The sequence below is a fragment of the Phasianus colchicus genome, chromosome Z, assembly GCF_987193195.1.
Source record: "Phasianus colchicus chromosome Z, bPhaCol1.hap1.1, whole genome shotgun sequence".
NCBI lineage: Eukaryota > Metazoa > Chordata > Aves > Galliformes > Phasianidae > Phasianus > Phasianus colchicus.
Window position 1 is genome coordinate 12940000 of NC_143476.1, and position 20483 is coordinate 12960482.

At 49.3% G+C, this 20483-nt stretch overlaps 2 protein-coding genes across 2 annotated transcripts in view; both read left to right on the forward strand.

The window, feature by feature from the left end:
- The window catches only part of LOC149912576 (rho GTPase-activating protein 32-like), a 33450-nt gene extending 15003 nt beyond the window's left edge, over positions 1–18447 (forward strand). Inside the window, exons 2-9 of the mRNA XM_090130715.1 lie at positions 15484–15561; positions 15875–15956; positions 16437–16580; positions 16857–16959; positions 17055–17187; positions 17353–17435; positions 17796–17903; positions 18257–18447. Coding sequence (XP_089986841.1) covers positions 15511–15561; positions 15875–15956; positions 16437–16580; positions 16857–16959; positions 17055–17187; positions 17353–17435; positions 17796–17903; positions 18257–18428 — 876 coding nt within the window. The 5' untranslated portion in view covers positions 15484–15510 and the 3' untranslated portion in view covers positions 18429–18447. The remainder of the gene's footprint in view (positions 1–15483; positions 15562–15874; positions 15957–16436; positions 16581–16856; positions 16960–17054; positions 17188–17352; positions 17436–17795; positions 17904–18256) is intronic.
- Positions 1–20116, forward strand: part of LOC149912559 (rho GTPase-activating protein 32-like) — a 490746-nt gene extending 470630 nt beyond the window's left edge. The window contains exon 5 of the mRNA XM_090131844.1: positions 19910–20116. Within this exon, the coding sequence (XP_089987970.1) occupies positions 19910–20026 (117 nt within the window). The 3' untranslated portion in view covers positions 20027–20116. The remainder of the gene's footprint in view (positions 1–19909) is intronic.
- Positions 20117–20483: the final 367 nt, after the last annotated feature.

Here is a 20483-nt window from a genome sequence, read left to right on the forward strand (position 1 = left end):
GAGAAAATGAAAACCAGATGTGTTTCCCTGCCCATGGCAAACACCAGACATTCCATCCTTACAGTCCTTCCTGACATCAGCAGCAACTGAAACAACATCCCACTCACCTTTGCCATGGCAGGCAGAGGTTGCAGCTCTTTCTATTACATCCCTCTAGCTTTCAAGTCAAGAGCTCCTGTGTCACACAAGGAAAAGCAACCTTTTAACTGCTATGCCATGCTCATGGCAGCAGCAATGCAGATGCCTGCAGCTGATGCCCACAGGGACAGCCAGCCTGGACTTATTTTCATTACATATCTTTGTCCTGATGTCCTTCTTGAAGCTTGAACATTTCTCCATCTCAGCAGAAGAGGGCAGGATGGGTCCAAGGTGAGGGCACACTCTCCCCTGTTTATCTGTCACTCAAAGAGAAAGAGAAAATGAAAACCAGATGTGTTTCCCAGCCCATGGCAAACACCAGACTTTCCATCCTTACAGTCTTTCTGACATCAGCACTAATTGAAACAACATCCCACTCACCTTTGCCATGTCTGGCAGAGGTTGCAGCTCTTTCTATTGCTTCCCTCTAGCTTTCAAGTCAAGAGCTCCTGTGTCACACAAGGAAAAGCAACCTTTTACCTGCTTTGCCACGCTCTTGGCAGCAGCAATGCAGATGCCAGCAGCTGATGCCCACAAGGACAGCCAGCCTGGACTTACTTTCATTACATATCTTTGTCCTGATGTCCTTCTACAAGCAGGAAGATTTCTCCATCTCCGGAGAAGATGGCAGGATGGGTCCAAGGTGAGTGCACACTCTCCCCTGTTTATCTGGCACTCAAAGAGAAAGAGAAAATGAAAACCAGATGTGTTTCCCTGCCCATGGCAAACACCAGACTTTCCATCCTTACAGTCCTTCCTGACATCAGCACTAATTGAAACAACATCCCACTCACCTTTGCCATGTCTGGCAGAGGTTGCAGCTCTTTCTATTGCTTCCCTCTAGCTTTCAAGTCAAGAGCTCCTGTGTCACACAAGGAAAAGCAACCTTTTACCTGCTTTGCCACGCTCTTGGCAGCAGCAATGCAGATGCCAGCAGCTGATGCCCACAAGGACAGCCAGCCTGGACTTACTTTCATTACATATCTTTGTCCTGATGTCCTTCTAGAAGCTTGGACATTTCTCCATCTCAGCAGAAGAGGGCAGGAGAGTTCCAAGGTGAGGGCACACTCTCCCCTGTTTATCTGGCACTCAAAGAGAAAGAGAAAATGAAAACAGATGTGTTTCCCAGCTTATGGCAAACACCAGCCTTTCCATCCTTACAGTCTTCCTGTCATCAGCACTAATTGAAAGAACATCCCACTCACTTTTGCCATGTCTGGCAGAGGTTGCAGCTCTTTCTATTGCTTCCCTCTAGCTTTCAAGTCAAGAGCTCCTGTGTCACACAAGGAAAAGCAACCTTTTACCTGCTTTGCCACGCTCTTGGCAGCAGCAATGCAGATGCCAGCAGCTGATGCCCACAAGGACAGCCAGCCTGGACTTACTTTCATTACATATCTTTGTCCTGATGTCCTTCTACAAGCAGGAAGATTTCTCCATCTCCGGAGAAGATGGCAGGATGGGTCCAAGGTGAGTGCACACTCTCCCCTGTTTATCTGGCACTCAAAGAGAAAGAGAAAATGAAAACCAGATGTGTTTCCCTGCCCATGGCAAACACCAGACTTTCCATCCTTACAGTCCTTCCTGACATCAGCACTAATTGAAACAACATCCCACTCACCTTTGCCATGTCTGGCAGAGGTTGCAGCTCTTTCTATTGCATCCCTCTAGCTTTCAAGTCAAGAGCTCCTGTGTCACACAAGGAAAAGCAATCTTTTACCTGCTGTGCCATGCTCATGGCAGCAGCAATGCAGATGCCAGCAGCTGATGCCCACAAGGACAGCCAGCCTGGACTTATTTTCATTACATATCTTTGTCCTGATGTCCTTCTAGAAGCTTGGACATTTCTCCCTCTGAGCAGCAGAGGGCAGGAGAGTTCCAAGGTGAGGGCACACTCTCCCCTGTTTATCTGGCACTCAAAGAGAAAGAGAAAATGAAAACAGATGTGTTTCCCAGCTTATGGCAAACACCAGCCTTTCCATCCTTACAGTCTTCCTGTCATCAGCACTAATTGAAATAACATCCCACTCACTTTTGCCATGTCTGGCAGAGGTTGCAGCTCTTTCTATTGCATCCCTCTAGCTTTCAAGTCAAGAGATCCTGTGTCACACAAGGAAAAGCATTCTTTTACCTGCTGTGCCATGCTCTTGGCAGCAGCAATGCAGATGCCAGCAGCTGATGCCCACAAGGACAGCCAGCCTGGACTTACTTTCATTACATATCTTTGTCCTGATGTCCTTCTAGAAGCTGGAACATTTCTCCATCTCAGCAGAAGAGGGCAGGATGGGTTCAAGGTGAGGGCACACTCTCCCCTGTTTATCTGGCACTCAAAGAGAAAGAGAAAATGAAAACCAGATGTGTTTCCCTGCCCATGGCAAACACCAGACATTCCATCCTTACAGTCCTTCCTGACATCAGCAGCAACTGAAACAACATCCCACTCACCTTTGCCATGGCAGGCAGAGGTTGCAGCTCTTTCTATTACATCCCTCTAGCTTTCAAGTCAAGAGCTCCTGTGTCACACAAGGAAAAGCAACCTTTTAACTGCTATGCCATGCTCATGGCAGCAGCAATGCAGATGCCTGCAGCTGATGCCCACAGGGACAGCCAGCCTGGACTTATTTTCATTACATATCTTTGTCCTGATGTCCTTCTAGAAGCTTGAACATTTCTCCATCTCAGCAGAAGAGGGCAGGATGGGTCCAAGGTGAGGGCACACTCTCCCCTGTTTATCTGTCACTCAAAGAGAAAGAGAAAATGAAAACCAGATGTGTTTCCCAGCCCATGGCAAACACCAGACTTTCCATCCTTACAGTCTTTCTGACATCAGCACTAATTGAAACAACATCCCACTCACCTTTGCCATGTCTGGCAGAGGTTGCAGCTCTTTCTATTGCTTCCCTCTAGCTTTCAAGTCAAGAGCTCCTGTGTCACACAAGGAAAAGCAACCTTTTACCTGCTTTGCCACGCTCTTGGCAGCAGCAATGCAGATGCCAGCAGCTGATGCCCACAAGGACAGCCAGCCTGGACTTACTTTCATTACATATCTTTGTCCTGATGTCCTTCTACAAGCAGGAAGATTTCTCCATCTCCGGAGAAGATGGCAGGATGGGTCCAAGGTGAGTGCACACTCTCCCCTGTTTATCTGGCACTCAAAGAGAAAGAGAAAATGAAAACCAGATGTGTTTCCCTGCCCATGGCAAACACCAGACTTTCCATCCTTACAGTCCTTCCTGACATCAGCACTAATTGAAACAACATCCCACTCACCTTTGCCATGTCTGGCAGAGGTTGCAGCTCTTTCTATTGCTTCCCTCTAGCTTTCAAGTCAAGAGCTCCTGTGTCACACAAGGAAAAGCAACCTTTTACCTGCTTTGCCACGCTCTTGGCAGCAGCAATGCTGATGCCAGCAGCTGATGCCCACAAGGACAGCCAGCCTGGACTTACTTTCATTACATATCTTTGTCCTGATGTCCTTCTAGAAGCTTGGACATTTCTCCATCTCAGCAGAAGAGGGCAGGAGAGTTCCAAGGTGAGGGCACACTCTCCCCTGTTTATCTGGCACTCAAAGAGAAAGAGAAAATGAAAACCAGATGTGTTTCCCTGCCCATGGCAAACACCAGCCTTTCCATCCTTACAGTCTTCCTGACATCAGCAGAAATGGAAACAACATCCCACTCAAGTTAGCCATGTCTGGCAGAGGTTGCAGCTCTTTCTATTGCATCCCTCTAGCTTTCAAGTCAAGAGCTCCTGTGTCACACAAGGAAACGCAATTTTTACCTGCTTTGCCATGCTCATGGCACAGAAGTCCAGATGCCAGCAGCTGATGCCCACAAGGACAGCCAGCCTGGACTTATTTTCATTACATATCTTTGTCCTGATGTCCTTCTACAAGCTGGAACATTTCTCCATCTCAGCAGAAGAGGGCAGGATGGATCCAAGGTGAGGGCACACTCTCCCCTGTTTATCTGGCACTCAAAGAGAAAGAGAAAATGAAAACCAGATGTGTTTCCCTGCCCATGGCAAACACCAGACTTTCCATCCTTACAGTCCTTCCTGACATCAGCACTAATTGAAACAACATCCCACTCACCTTTGCCATGTCTGGCAGAGGTTGCAGCTCTTTCTATTGCATCCCTGTAGCTTTCAAGTCAAGAGCTCCTGTGTCACACAAGGAAAAGCAATCTTTTACCTGCTGTGCCATGCTCTTGGCAGCAGCAATGCAGATGCCAGCAGCTGATGCCCACAAGGACAGCCAGCCTGGACTTATTTTCATTACATATCTTTGTACTGATGTCCTTCTACAAGCTGGACATTTCTCCGTCGCAGCAGAAGAGGGCAGGAGAGTTCCTAGGTGAGGGCACACTCTTTTCTATTTATCTAGCATTGAAAGATTAAGACAAAATGAATAGCAAATGTGTTTCCCAGCCCATGGCAAACACCAGACTTTCCATCCTTACAGTCCTTCCTGCCATCAGCACTAATTGAAACAACATCCCACTCACCTTTTCCTAATCTGGCAGGGAGGTGATGCTCTTTCTAATATACCCCTCTTGCTTTGAATTCACCAGTGCTTGTGTCACACAAGGAAATGCAACATTCCAGCTGTTCTGCCATTCCCATAGCAACAACTATGCAGATGCGAACAGCTGATGCCCACAAGGACAGCCAACCTGGACTTATTTTCATTACATATCTTTGTCCTGAAGTCCTTCTAGAAGGTTGAACACTTCTCCATCTCTGCTGCAATGGTCAAAAAGGGTCCAAGTTTAGTGCACTCTCTCCTCATGGCCTCTTCCACTCAAAGACAAAGGGAACATGAAAACCAGAAGTGTTTCTTTGCCCATGCAGACACTAGCCTTTCCATCCTGACAGTCCTTCCTACAATCAGCTTGAATTGAAACAACATCCCCCACATCTCTTTTTTGAACTTATTCATGCATGAATAATAATAATGAGAATTTTTCTGTAAATCTTATTTCTGCATGGAAACGATCTGATAACCAGAGCTTTTTTCTCTAAAACAATCCAGCGAATTTGCATTGCTTATCTATGTACGCAAAATGTTTTTGCCATTCATCTCAAATATCAATACATCTGGCAAAATAAGATAGAAAAAGTATTTACAGACATTTTTGGACATTGATTACTTCTGGTCAAGTGGGAAAGAATCCCTAAGCTGCAATCATGAAATTCTTTTATCACTTTCTCTGATTTAGCCAGTGTTACTAAAAGGGAAATAAGACACAGGCTTTTGATAGCAGCTGCCAATTTAAGAATGATAATACGGTTTATTTTTCTTGGCTAAGATCAAAGACCCGCATTTCAGGATTATCTCCAGCTCATCAAGTATAATTAACAGTTTTGGATAGCCACAGTATTATATAGCAATATTGTCTTCCTGCAAGGAATTTCATTGTTTTGACACGTGCCACAGGTTGTTAATAGATTGCCTGATTACCATTTATTTTTTTTATTGGCTTATGATGACCACAGAAAACTATACAGCAGCACCATAAAAACTTTAAATCCTATCCCATGTATCTGCACTCATACGAAAATTATATTGGAAAGCATTGGTGAAACTAAGATTACAAAATAAAGCAGGGGACAATTTCAGTGAAAGCCTGCAGGTTTCACAGCTCTGCCCATTTCAACCCCCTGAAGACATCCACGGGTTTCCTGCTGTGGGACACAGGCACTCACCTGCAGCTCAGCACTGCCTGCTCATGCCTGCGCACACCTTCAGGCTGGAACCAAGGAAATCCTCAGCAAAGACATCAGTACACTTTTGTTATGATGACTTTCATAAAGAAGCATCAAATATTTCTTCACGAGAAATACTGCAAGTCCCTTTGACACTAGCCCTTATTTTAAATGTTTAGATTTGTGCTTCATTCAGGCGTGCTGTCACTCCCAAAAAGATTTTTATTCTTTTGCTTTTCATTCTGAGGAACACAGTGATTTCTGCCTTGTTTACTGACTGTAGGCACAGCAATACTCCTGCACCTTCAGGGAAACAGCAAATCCATCTCTTTCACACCCTACTTCTATCAAGCTCATTCACCTTACAAGGTATTTATTGCAAGCATCTCTTCCAAAAATGGAGATTAACAGAACCTGCAACCCAGGACACCTCAGTAAGCCAGTACTTTTCATCTCCTGAAGGTGTAGGTAGACACAGAGCTGGAACATCTTTTCCAGAGCTGTGTGATGCTATCTCATCTGTGTTCCTTTACTGACAGCTTTCATCACTAGTTAAAAGGAAACTGCAATAGGAAAAGCCATTTTTCTGATTTCTCTGTTGATCAGAGATGCTTCATGCAAGCCTGATGCGGTAGAAACAATATCAGCTTTAGAATGACAGTCATTAGAGCAGAATCCTTTCACTGATGAAATCCCACAGTCCTGATTCATACAACACTGACACTGGAGGACACAGTAGTTTAGATGAGAGCGCATTAAAAATGACTAAGTTAAGGTCTCAGCAAAGAGTGACAAGTATGAAAAAAAGAGGTTGCAGAAACTGCTTCAGTTTGGCACTCTGGCATAAAGTATGACAACACACAACCTGCCTGTGCAGTTCCAGAAGCAGAAGAAAGCCGTCAACCAAGACTTGTTCTCATCTGCTCTGAAAGTCCACTGGGACAAGGCCACTTTTCTCTGACGTGCTTCCAGAAGTATCACTTCTGAGCACTGTGCCAGGGAGTTACAAGATACTGTTTGTGTGTACAGAGGAGAAAAAGACGTCTGTCTGGAAACAGACTTGGTGAAGGAGAAGCAGCATTTTCCAGAGTACTTCAGAAAGAACTGAGCACTGCCCCAAGAGCTTCAGAGCGGCAGGCTGTCACAGTGTGCCAACCAGCTCAGCTGTGAGTTGGCACTGAAGCTGCACCACAGGGAGAACAAAGCCCCCTGTGCACCCTTGGAGAGCCAAGGGTTGGAGATTCATGAACCTTGAGCTCCTTTCCAACCCGGGCCATGCTGTGATTCTGGGATTCTCACCTTTGCCTCATCTGGCAGAGGGAGGCAGCTCTTTCTCTTGTCTCCCTATGGCTGTCAGGTCACCAGGGCCAGTGTCACACAGGGAACTGCAAACACTGTGTGTGCTGTGCCCTGCCCATGGCAGCACAGAGGCAGCTGCCAGCAGCTGATGCCCACAAGGACAGCCAGCCTGGACTTCCTTTGATTCCTTCCCTTTGGATCAGCGTCCTTCAGGAAGGCGGAACATCTCTCCAGCTGAGCAGCAGAGGACAGCAGGGCTTCGTTGTCTGGGCATGTTCTCTTCTGGCCCTCTGGCCCTCACAGACACAGGAGGAGGACACAGAGGCTGCTGTAACACAGCCAGCCCTGCCTCTCAGGTCAGCTCTCAGGCCATCCTCTCTCCCCTCAGCAGCAGCTCACTGTTCTGCACTCCTCTGGCCTGGGCTGGCAGAGGTGTGCAGCAGTTCTGCTGATCTCCCAGTGCTGGCCATGTCTGCAGTGCCTGTGTGAAAGACACAGGAAGCTGCCAGCATTGCACTGCTCTGCTGTGCCCCTGCCATCACCGAGTTTGCTGTCAGCAGCTGCTGCTACACGTCCATTCAGGCACAGGCCTTTCCTTCCTGGCCCTCTTTCCCCCCCTCTCTCCTCTGCTCTCTCTCGTGCTCCCCTTTGGCCTGGGCTGGCTGAGCAGTGCAGGCCTTGTTGTTGCTCCCTGGGCCAACTACGTCACGGTTCCCCGTGACTCTGCCAGCTGCTCTGACACAGCGACTGCGTCCTCAGTGTGGATTCCAGAATGCGACAGACGTCCAGAGAAGACTTCCAGGGCTGATTGGAACATGCTGCCATCAAGAACTGCCATGGCTCAGGCCCCCTGGGAATCTGCTCACAGCGAAAGCTGCTGTCACTCTGTGTGGGCACAGCCTTGTCTGTGTAGGCCTGCTCACACTGCAGCCCCTGTCTGCACCAGAACCGTGCCGATCCACCTTCTCTTGGCCTCCTTGCCTGCATGGAAAAGGGCAGCTTGGGCTGAAGTCCCTCAACTTTCAGATGGCCGAGTGAAGTCTCTGAGCCCTGGTGACCCAGCAGGGACAGAGAGGTGATTGTTCCCCTCTACTCTGCTCTTGTGAGGCCCCATCTGGAATACTGCGTCCAGGTCTGGAGCCCCCAGTACAAGAAAGACAGGGAGCTGCTGGAGAGGGTCCAGAGGAGGGCCACGAAGATGATCAGGGGACAGGAGCACCTCCCCTGTGATAACAGGCTGAGGCAGCTGGGCTTGTTCAGCCTGGAGAAAAGAAGGCTGCGGGGTGACCTCATTGCAGCCTTTCAGTACCTAAAGGGAACCTACAAACAGGAGGGAAATCAACTCTTTGAAAGGGTGACAGCAGGACAAGGGGAAATGGTTTTAAGCTGAGGGAAGGGAGATTTAGGTTGGACGTCAGGGGAAATTCTTTACGGAGAGAGTGGTGAGGTACTGGAACAGGATGCCCAGGGAGGTTGTGGATGCCCCGTCCCTGGAGGTGTTCAAGGCCAGATTGGATGGGGCCCTGGGCAGCCTGGTCTAGCTTTAGGTGGAATGGTTGGTGGCCCTGCGTGTGGCAGGGGGGTTGGAGATTCATGATCCTTGAGGTCCCTTCCAACCCTGGCAATTCTGTGATTCTGTGATTCTGTGACCCACTCAGCTCTTCAGCCTGCTGACCTGGTCTGCTTGGGCTGTCTTAAAGGGCAGAGGGCACGTTATCCTAATGTCCCCACATACATCCCTCTTAGCATACTGTAGGCCAGTTCCTAAAAGGACACCTGCACAATCTCTCTGAATGTTAATCAACACGTAGTTGGTCTGTGCACTGCAGAAATTGCACCTAGGTTTTCAGTGGTGATTAGCTATGTGTTTAGTCAGAGGTGCAATGGTTCTAATGGTGAGAGAAAGACATTCCCAGTTGTCATCAGGTGGAACACACTTCAGACTGGAATCCTCAAGCAGACTGCAGTCAAGCTTTCTTAATTATTCGTTGTTGTTATCAATTCAGACACATCTCTTAATTCCTGCCTGAATGAACATTCTGTAATAATCTGCTGAGACAGTGCAAGGCTTGACAATGAGACTACAGTTTATGAAAGGAGCACTTTTTACTTCCTTTACAAGTTCTTATCTGAATGCTAAATGCAACATCAATTCACTTCTCACTGGGTTGAACGTTTTAAATATTTGGTAAACATAATGGTTCTAATTCTGACATTTAATATGAAAATATTAAAATTCCTTGTAAGTACTTTTTTGTTAGAATGCCAGATGCTAAAGGGATGAAGTGGCACAAGAAAGCAAAATGTCTCTGCTGATGGCAGGAAGGACTGTAAGGATGGAAAGGCTGGTGTTTGCCATGGGCAGGGAAACACATCTGGTTTTCTTGTTCCCTTTGTCTTTGAGTGCCAGAAAAATAGAGGAGAGCATGCCCTCACCTTGGACCCCTCCTGCCCTCTGCTGCTGAGATGGAGAAATGTCCCAGCTCCTACAAGGACATCAGGACAAAGATAAGTATTGGAAATAAGTCCAGGCTGGCTGTACTTGTGGGCATCTGTTGCTGGAAAATTTAATGGCAGTAAACTGCCTAGATAATGACAGAATGAGGGTGACAATAGAGTGGTACGTAATCACAGTGCAATGAAAAAAGTATGCAGGGTGCAGGAAGGGAGGTGTGGACATTCTGAGTTGCAACTCTTTATTTGCTCCAGAAAGCTCTATCAGAATGGAAGACTGAAGGAAATACTTTGAGGGGTTTTTTAATGTGACTGGATAAAAGATCCATGTGGCAAATTGAATAACTGAGTGGTAAAGGGACATAGATACCTCACTGTTTCATGGAACCTTTCAATTAAGCATCTGAGCACTGTGTACAGGACTTGGGAATATAAGTATTAGAGGATCATGGAATATCTGTATTTGGAAGGGACCTCGAGGATCATGTATTCCACCTCCTGGTTCCACACCGGACCTCCTATGGGTCAAGCCCTGTGTCTGAGAGCATTGTGCAAATGCTCTTTGGCCTTTGTCAGCTCAGTGCCAAACCACTGCCCTGGGGAGCCAGTGCCAAATTCCATGTATCTAGTTCATCCTACAGAATGATGCCAAGAACAGTTATAGAGATCGACTTACAAACAAAATTCTTGTCTTGAATTAATGGTACACTCACCATTTAAAAAAAAAAAAAAGAAAAAAAAAAAATCAAAGCCACATTCTTACGCTGGCATTTTACAGTATTGTCAGATTTTTGTAATTCTGTTTTGTCATATAAGATTCTCTCATCGTGAAATAATGACCAAGTTCTCTTTTCAGATCTAAACATACAAATGCTGAAGGCAGCAGTGCTGTTCAAGAGTACATTACCAGCTCAAACACTGCTTTGGCTATAAAACTGAAGGCAGTCAGGAATTTTATCAAGGAGTTAGCATGTAAGTGTAGATTTAAAAGCAACCTGTATTGTTACTTAGAGTTTGATATAGTGTAATCCAATGCACAGTACTTGTAACGTGTGTTTTACAAAATGCTTTGCAATGTAGGCATCTATTAAGATAAATGCTGCAAGTTCTAATATGTCCATGACCTTTTCAAACAGTTCCTTACTCCTACACATCACTACGAGTAGTTCTTCTGTCAGGAAGGATCACATGAGTAATTAACCTGTGACCTTAAGTTTGGAATTAACTGCATACAGTGGAAGTAAGAGCTGTGGGTTATTTTGCTCTTTCAGTGTTGAACAGCCGAGGTGTTTTGTTTTGGAGGGTGGACAGTGATGGGACAAGTGGGGAATGGCTTTAAACTGAGACGGGGGGTGTTGAGGTTTAGGTTGGATGTGAGGAGGAAGTTTTTCAGCCAGAGGGTGGTGAGGCACTGGAACAGGTTGCCCAGGGAGGCTGTGGATGCCCCATCCCTGCAGGCATCCACGGCCAGGCTGGATGTGGCTCTGGGCAGCCTGGGCTGCTGGTGGGCAGGTTAGAAAGCCCACAGGACTTTATTGCAGCCCTGGGTGCAGGGGGATCACTTCTCCTAGCATGCACACAGAAGAGCTGGAGCACACAGGTGATGTACATTCCACTTGTGAACATTCCTGCAATTGCAGAGAGCGTGCGCCTGTTCCAATCACTGCTGCACAGATTAAAAACTGATTGCAGATGAGCTGTTTTGGTATGGGGTTCTTGCCAACGGTCTGCAGTGGCTGTGTGATTCCTCGGGGAGTTGCTCTCCAGCCCAAAGGTCATGTCCTAAGTCGACCAGATCCCGTTTGTGTCCAGAAATGGCTGACAACAGATCAGCTGCTGGTCAAGTTTCTAACATCACACTGGCCTTGCTCCAGTGTCTGTGTCATCAGCCCCAGCACATACGCTGCACCTCTTCAAGGCTTTGCAACACTGAGACTCTGCACTTGGGCTCCAGACATCCTGCTGCACCAAGAGGTTATTCTAGCTTTGGTATCTTGCAACTTTGTATATAACTACATCACTGTAATCATAAATGTCTAGGAGCATGGAGATGGAGAAATTAATCTCCCTGTAATTCTCTGTACTGCAGCCCCGTGGTTGTCAACACCTAATGCAATATTGAAATTTCAGTTGAGAAATTGAAAGCTGCCCTTAACAAAAAAGCATCTGGATTTGTTACTGAAATCACACTGAGGATCAATAAATCCAAATGCTTCTAGCATAACCACGATTATAGGCAGTGTTTAGACAAGCTCTTACAGGAAAACCATGAACACAAGGCTTAGGAGAGACTAAGTGATGCACTCTGCAGGAATACTCATGGAAGTCTTCACAGTGCAGGAGTCTGATCTGATTACAGATGCTGTGCTTTAAGTACCCCTTATCATATCTTTTTTTTCACTGTTGTGCAGGGGTTGGACTCAGTGATCTCTGGAGGCTGGAGATGCTGTTTGCTAATGGAAGATGGAGATAGGAAAAGCAAGTAAAAGGCATGCTGTGCATAGCCACCACATGGCATCTGCACCATTTCCCCCTGCACCAAGGAGGAGCAGCTCACAAGCTTGGCCTGGGCCAGGGAAGGGAGCAGACAAACATCTGGACCGACCCCAAACGAGCTGGTTCTGCAGGTTGGGTGTCTTCTGCTGCTTGTCTCACATCCTGCTGCTCAGCGGTAGATTTGTTCCTGCTCAGTGCTAACAGGAAACTCACACAGCATTTCTGTTTCAGCTGTGCCAACGCTTTGATCCCTTGCTGCTTGGATGGGGCGTTTGAAGAATGATGCCTGTGCTGATGTCCAGCCAGGCTTTGGGGATGAGTCTCCACACCAGGGTACGACTGACAGGACTGAGGGTTGGGGATCCAGCCAGGTCGAGTCCAGTGTGCTTTGCTCTTGTTCTTAGTGCTTGTTTTTGCTCAGGAGGGCAGGAGGTGAACCTCATGAACCAATGCCTGCAGACGGGGTTTGCAGAGAAAGAGGTCCTGCAGGCCTTGTGTGACAGCCACGGAGCTGCAGCGAGGCTGCATCCGTGTAAAACACCAGAGATCCACGGAGGTGTGAAGGGGAGCTGTGGGCTGCAGTCACGCAGGAAGGGATGTGCATGCTCGGGGTTTGGTTGTTGTGTGTGTGTTAAGTGACTGTGATACCACTGCTGGGTCAGTGTGAGTGTACGGAACAAGTGTGACAGCCTTTTTGATGGAGCCCTGTGAAAGGAGTCCTATGGACTTGAGATCCAACTATCAGCCCGTGGGCATCATCCAGGAGTTGGGGTAGGGGATGAGGCAAGGGAAGTTGGGCTAAGAAAGGGATAAAGCAGTCTGGCAGTAGTTCTGTGTTTCTCCCATCTCCTGCTTTATTTCCTTCCAGGTGAAATAGATGGGTGCTGCAACATGCCCTTGAATGTAACAAAAGCCACTCTAGTGTGGATTTGACATGGGCCCAGCACTGCAAGGTACGCTGCTGGGAGGAAGCGTCCGTCTGGCTGAGGGCAGGAAGGCCCTCCAGAGGGATGCACTGAGGCCAGTTGTGCGAGGCTCAACAAGAGCAAGCGCCAGGTCCTGCGCTTTGGTCATGACGACCCCGTGCCAGCTTCTCCAGGATTTGGCTGGGGTAGAATTCCAAGCAGCCCCTGATTCCAGAACGTTGGGCTGGGCTGTTGGAATCTTCTGCCCTCGTGACTGGTCTTGCCTCCCCACCCTGTCCGTCGTGGTGGAGCAGCCTGGTGGCCCTCAGTGATGTCATAAGGGCTAGAATGAGGGGAGGAGCAGTGCGTGCTGCGTCCCTTCATTGGAGCGCTGGAGCTCTGACTGAGCAGCTCGCTTGTTGCACTTGTGCACCGACTGCGTCCCTTTGTCTTCACACCGTCCTGTGCAGCACCTTGTAGGTAAGCTGAGACAGTGTGGGAGAGACGGGGGGACAGTGAGTGCTGAGAACTGCTGGCTGGCGGAGCTCATAGGATCACATTATCTCCATCAGCAGAGGGGTGGCCATGAGGGACAGGGAGGTGATTGTCCCCCCCTGCTCTGCTCTTGTGAGGCCCCAGCTGCAGTACAGTGTCCAGAAAGACAGGGAGCTGTTGGAGAGGGTCCAGAGGCGAGCCACAGAGATGATCAGGGGACAGGAGCACCTCCCCTGCAAAGACAGGCTGAGGGAGCTGGGCTTGTTCAGCCTGGAGAAATGAAGGCTGTGGGGTGACCTCATGGCAGCCTTCAGTACCTAAAGGGAGCCTAAAAAGAGGAGGGGAATCAACTCTTTGAAAGGGTAGATAACAGCAGAACAAGGGGAAATGGTTTTAAGTTGAAAACTTAAGTTTTTAAGTTGAGGGAGGGCAGATTTTGGATTTTCCCTCGTAGTCTTTGCTAAACCGTGGAAGCAAACTGACCTGCTCTTTCTCTCTCCTCTCTCCACCCTCTGCCTGCTTCCCTGCTGCAGCTTTTGCTCGTGGAAGATCAGAGCAAAGTGACAAGGAAAGGCTGCGGATTCGTGAGATTTCTCTCCCTCGTTCTGATCTCTTGCCAGGTACCTGCCATGGTTTGTCCCCCCACATGCTTTAGCAGCCCGTGACGCCCCGTGTTTAGTAACACAGCCTCATCCAGCTTTGATGGGACGCTGGTCACGTGTGGGTTTTCTCCACGTGCTCTGCAGCTCAGCCCTCAGAAGGATGCTGTCTGTGGTGCTGTGACCAGCTGGTTTTATGGAAAGCAATCCCTTAGGCAAAGAGTCCCAGCCCCAGCTTGTGCAGAGCTGCACAGCATCACCAGGGACACCAGCAGGCGTGCTTGGGCTGTGTGAGTGTGCCCGACAGCTGTAGGGAGCACAGCAGAGATGTGAACAGAGAAAATAAAAGTGTGTTTCTTTTCAGTTCCAGCTTGTCACACCTACGCTGATGGCTGTGGCGTGCAGCGAGATCAGCTGTGGGCCTGACCTGGCATGGACAGAGGTAGAGTATGAAGCTCTGATTGGTCTTTGTTCCCTGACTGCAGCCAGCAGAGTGAGCCGCAGATGTGCTCTCCTGCTTTCCAAGAGAGCTCCTCTGTGGCAAGACAGTAGTGCAAGCGTGGCAAGTTTTTAAAAGTACCAGAGCCATCTCGGCTGTGGGGTTTGTCCTCTACTGACTTTTCCCTTGAAATGGCTGCAGAAACAACAATCATTCTCTGCTCTGTTTGGCCTCGCTGTTGGTTGGACTGCTCAAGAGAGCTGCTTGGTGCTTGCAATGGCACTGTTTGCACCTTGTAACTGCAGCCGTAGCTTTGGTTTCCCTCTTCACGGTCTCCTAGCATCTTAAACAGCCAGCCTTCCTGCACAAAGAGCGTAGGAAAGGAGGGGGCAAAATGGACAAGGCCACCTGTCTGCGTCAGTGCCATTGCTGATTAGTCTGGGTGGGGAGAGATGCATCTTTGCATTGCCTGGCGTGTGCCTGCTGCACACCAGGGAGAGAAACAGCCGTTATTAGACTTGCAGTTCCTTCTGAAGTGCCCACGATAAGGACCGAGTGCATTTCCTGCAGCTTTCTCTGCAGATGTGCTCCTCACCTTGAAATCCTCCTTGTTGGTTCCCAGCTCCTCACCGTGGCCTGTGCTCTCTGTTTCAGACTGAGAACAAGGGGAAGCCCCTGCTGGACCATGAGGTGGCACCTGTGAACATTCCAGCTATTGCTGCTGCCCATGCTATTAAGAGACACATTGCCCAGGCAGCGGATGAACTCTCCTTTGAGGTAAGCAGTTCAAGGCGTTCCATGCTCTATTTTACAGTGGCAAATGCCTTCACAGCTGCGCTGGTGCAAGTGCTCTCACGCTCGGCGATGTTTGGCAGTGCAGAAGAATGCAGTCATTTGAGCTGTGCTTTCCTCCCAGCCGTGCTGAAGCTGGGATTGACGTTGCAATCTCTTGCAGGTCGGAGACATCATCTGTGTCATCGACATGCCACCAAAGGAGCTGACCCCCTGGTGGAGAGGCAAGCTCGGCTTCCAGGTAGGCACAAGCTTCAGACTGGAGAGTGCAACTTCAGTAAAGGCAGGAATCTCAGCTTAGAGCTGCTCTGCCTGCACAGGATGCCTAATGGACATAAACAGTTTCCCTGTGTCGGTGTCAAGGGACCTTGCCTTTGGCTGCTAATGTTGAAAAATTATTACCTTTATGCTGTGAACTATGGCCATTTTCTGCTGGATAGTCTTATGGAACGTCAGGCAAGCACGTTCCGAGGGAAATGTTACGTGGCTTTTGGTTTAACAGTTCAGACCTGAGAAGTGCTGCATGCAATAGTTGGCCTCTCTTCTTGTTACAGGTTGGATTTTTCCCAGGGGAGTGTGTGGAACTCATTAATAAGAACATTCCTGAGGCACTCATCAATTCTGTGCCAAAGCCAGGTATGGATGTTACATTTGATGGTGTGGGAAAGCAAAATGAAGTCTTTTTGGGGGTATGTTCCATGTTTAGTACCTCCTTTATCCATGCCACATTGTCCTCTGGGTTGATGATTCTTCATGCACACCATGGGGCAGAGATTTGGCCCAATCCTCCTGTGTTTATGACTGGACTTGGGGAAACTATAGAATACTCATGGAATGGCTTGGGATGGAAAGGAACCTCAGGGATCATCATGCTCCAACCCTCCTGCCTCAGGATGGTCTCCCAGCCCCCACATTTAATGTGAGACTAGATCAGGCTGCCCAGGGCCCCATCCAGCCTGGCCTTGGGCTCCTCCAGAGATGGGGAAAATCCCTTTTTGTATGTACTGGTTGGTAATGTTCTTCCCGTTCTGACGTGCCCTGTAGAATGTGCTGTGCTCGGCCTCGTCCAACGGAGCCAGACCTGAAATGACCTGGTTTCTTCCTTTTGTTGTGCAGTGCCCAAGAAACGCAGCAAGATCCTCACCTTCCTTCGTTCCTTGGTGAAGTCCCGCCCAAAGAAACCGACCAAGCGGGAGGTGGAGAAGGAAAGGGTGTTTGGCGGTGACCTGGGAGAGCATCTTCTCCACTCCGGTCGTGATGGTAAGGAGCTGCCCATTCCTGAGATCTTCCTCTGCTGGGCATCTAAAGAAGATGAAAGGGAGCTCATATCTAGCAGGGGGCAGGCTGATAGCAGTGGAGACACGTGTAATGGGAGTTGATGGCTGAAGGATAAAGTGAGGCGGATGCTCCTAAGAGACAAGCACATCTGTATTTGCTTCAGCCAAGCCTGGCTGGGCTTAGTGGATAGGATGTGAAGCACAGCCTGCAGCACGATTGAATCAGGAGCTCCACTGATGTCTGGCACGTGTTCTTCAGTCCCCCAGGTCCTCCAGAGCTGCGCTGAGTTCATTGAGCAGCACGGCGTGGTGCAGGGGATATACCGCCTGTCCGGCGTCGCGTCCAACATCCAGAGACTGCGGTAAGAGTGCTGCGACTGACACAGCCTGAGTGCATCTGGTGTGGCTTTGGGCTTGCCTTCCTCTCGCTCAACCGGGTTTGCGTCCCTCTCTCCAGGCAGGAATTTGAGTCGGAGCAGATTCCTGAGCTCACCGTCCGTGACATTCACAGCGTGAGCTCCCTCTGCAAGATGTACTTCAGGGAGCTCCCGAACCCTCTGCTCACCCACCAGCTGTACGGCAAGTTCTCGGTAAGCACAAGGCCACGTCTTTCATTTCCCTCTTCCTGGGCCTCTTGGCAGATGGCTGCAGCAATGCCCCAGCTCGGAGGCCCTTTTGCTGTCAGCCCCACGAGGTTTACTCGCAGTGGTGTACTAGCCTGATTGGTGTCTCGCTCCCTTTCTGCACTACTCCAGGATGCTGTTGGTGCCGCTACAGAGGAGGAGCGGCTGCTCAGAATGCAGGACGTCATCCAGCAGCTGCCCGCTCCTCACTACAGGTCAGTGCTGCCCTCAGCCTGCTGAGCTCAGCCCTGCTGCATTGCAGAGGGCAACGATGCGGTTCCAGGCTCTGTCTCACGCCGGCAACACGATGCCTGTGTATGCTGAAGGGTTGAAGGCTCCATGGGCTTACTTTATGGGGTCAGTTCCTGGGCACGGGGGCACGCTTGGTGCAGCTGATGGCTGCGGCTGTGCTGTGCTGGGGCTTGGTGCTGCAGCGTGGCACTCAGTCAAGTTGGATCTACTTCACCTTCGGTGACAGTAGCTATCACAAGAAGTAGCATGAATGGAGGTTTGCTTTCTGAATTGCAGCACGGCATGCTCGTTGGTGCTGAACGTTTGCTTCTCTTGTTTTCCAGGACACTGGAGTACCTGATGAGACACTTGGCATGTCTGGCTGGGAGCTCCACGGTAACAAACATGCATGCCAAGAACCTAGCCATTGTGTGGGCTCCAAACCTCTTAAGGTAAACTTCTGGTTCTGTTTCAACACTTCCTCTGTTCTCCAGTTAAGAAAAGCAGTCCTCCCTTTTTCTCCATCAAATGTGCTCTTCTCCTGTAAAATCTGTGGCTGACAGAAGAGCAGGAGCCTGAGCTGTTCTCCATCCCCACGGGCACAATGTCTAGGTGACAATTTCTGCAGTCTTGTTGAGATGGGACTGACGTGTCCTTGATCATCCAGGGGAATTTCTGCAGTGGCATCACTGATTGCCCACTGCGGAAGTCTCCAGAGCCTCAGCTGACAGCTTTTGGCTGCAACAATTCAGACTCGGGGAAACGGTCTTGGAGAAATGACTTCTAAAATCTGCCTTTTCTACAGATCACAGCAGAACGAGTCTGCCTGCGCCAGCGGAAGAGCTGCCTGCATGGAGCTGCAGACGCAGTCGGATGTGGTGGAATTCATCATCAACCACACCGACGTCCTCTTCGGCTCCAAATCCGGAGCAGACATTGCAGATGCAGCAGGTGAGTGTCTTCCTCCATTAGCTTGATCTTGACCTGACACCTTGACCAAATGCAGGCCTTCTCTGGGATGTTTGAGATACTCTTTTACCATCAAGGGGACAGCAGACCTCTGGACTTCCATTAGGGTATGGCATCCTGTTGCTGGATGCTGAGAATGTCCAAGCCCAAACTTCACAAGGAGGAAACGGTCATTATTATGGTTTGCACGCAGGAAAAGCTTGATGCAAGTGTGGCAGCGAAGCTTTCTCAGTTCCCTGCCCCCATTTCCTTGGGTTTTTCCTTGCCTATTTTGATACAGTAAGCTGCTTTTAATGATGACCATGTCCTTTGCCATAAACACACCTCTTCCCACATGGTTATTTTGGGCTCCTCTTCTTCCAGTGGCTCGGATAAGCAAGCCTGAGAAAAATACAGCACCTCCCCCAGAACTGTGGTGGCTGTGCTGCTGCTTTCTGATCCTCGCTCTTACCTGTGGTTTTCCCTGACAGGGCACAATTCTCTCCCAGGGCCCAAGTCTGTGGGAGTCTCTTCTGCTGCCACAAAGCTGCTCAGCCTGGAGGAGGCACAGGCACAGAGGCGAGGCCACAGCACCTCTTCTGTGGTAACAGAGAGCAGCAGGGACATTGAAGTGGAAGAAAGCCCTGCAGCTGGGCAGGGCAAATTCCACACCGTCGTTGACTTTCCATCTGACAGGTAAAGAGGACTTTCTTTTCCAGCACCTAGCATCATTGTTTGGGTGGGTTTTTGTGTTTTCCTGCAGAAACCAGGCAGTGCTAGGAACAAGCAACTGCTGCCAAGAGCTCAGTGCAGCTCTTCCCTCACCCTGCACCACGAACGACTCACAGCATTGGCTGTTTTCTCTCTCCAGACAAAATCCACCCAGCAAGACTGAGGAATCACCAGCTAGCAGTTGGTGTTGCTGCTTCAGCCTCAGGAAGCCATCCTCTGGCAGCAAACGCCAACTGCAGCGCAATGCCAGGCAGCCCTCAGAAACAGCAGTGGTAGTCCTGGCAGGTAAGGGTGCAAATGCAGCTTCCAAATCCCTGCTTTTCAGGAACATACAATTCAAGCTTGCTCTGCACATGTATCTCTTTCTAGCGTTCAATCCCGTGCCTAAATCTTCACCCCTGATCAAGTACCACTGTCGTAATTCAGCTTGTGAAAGTTTGACACTAACCCCTGTGTATCCTTTCTAGGTGAATCGAGCCCTTGCCAAGCCATAAGATCCAGGGCAAGTAGCGAGGATGCTCTGTGTGCTTCCATCAGTGGAGAGCTCTTAGGAAGCACAAATTGCTGCAGTTCTAATAGCAGCCTTCCATCTAACAACATTAATGGAGAGAAGGAGCTCATCGAAGTCCATGCTCTCATTACACCTGGCTCTGCTGAAGTTGCTGACCTGAGCCTCCCAGACACCACAGTCACAAGTGTGGATTTTAACCCAGAGTCTCTGCAGTGCAGCCCATCTGAAGCACAGTGTGAGTGCCCCGACAGCAGCACCTCCATGCAGGAGCAGGTCAGCATCAGTGAAGAGGAGCAGAGCCTCTTGCAGGGGGACTTTCAATCAGGCCTCCAGTCCCAGGCACCGGACAGCAGCACTGAGAGCTCTGAGCCACTCTCTCCATGACAAGACAGGATGAGTCCCATCTTCACCGTGGACCTCTCACACCCTCCTGTCCTTTATATAATAATAAAAGCACACTCGTGCTCAATCAACGCCTTGACTGCCTCCAGAGTCTTCATTCACACGGACTGGGATGAATGCAGCACACAGCAAGGCACCCCAGCTTGCAATGCTGTGGCTGTGGGGTGCGTGCAGCACAGCTCCGGGTTTGTTCCTGTTTTGTCTGGCTTTGGGATGTCTGCAGGGGGAGCTCTGCTACCATTTGGCATGGTAGCAAATAATCTCTCGCATCCTGGATGCTGCTCATGATACTCCCAAGCTTCCTGGCTGTGGCTTTGTGATGCTTTTCAGGGCCTTCTGATGCATTTTGATGCCTTGGATGTTGCTTAACACCTCCCTCCTCCCATCATGTCCTTTCCTGGCTCCCATCTACGAACTGGCCGTGCAGATCATCTCCAGA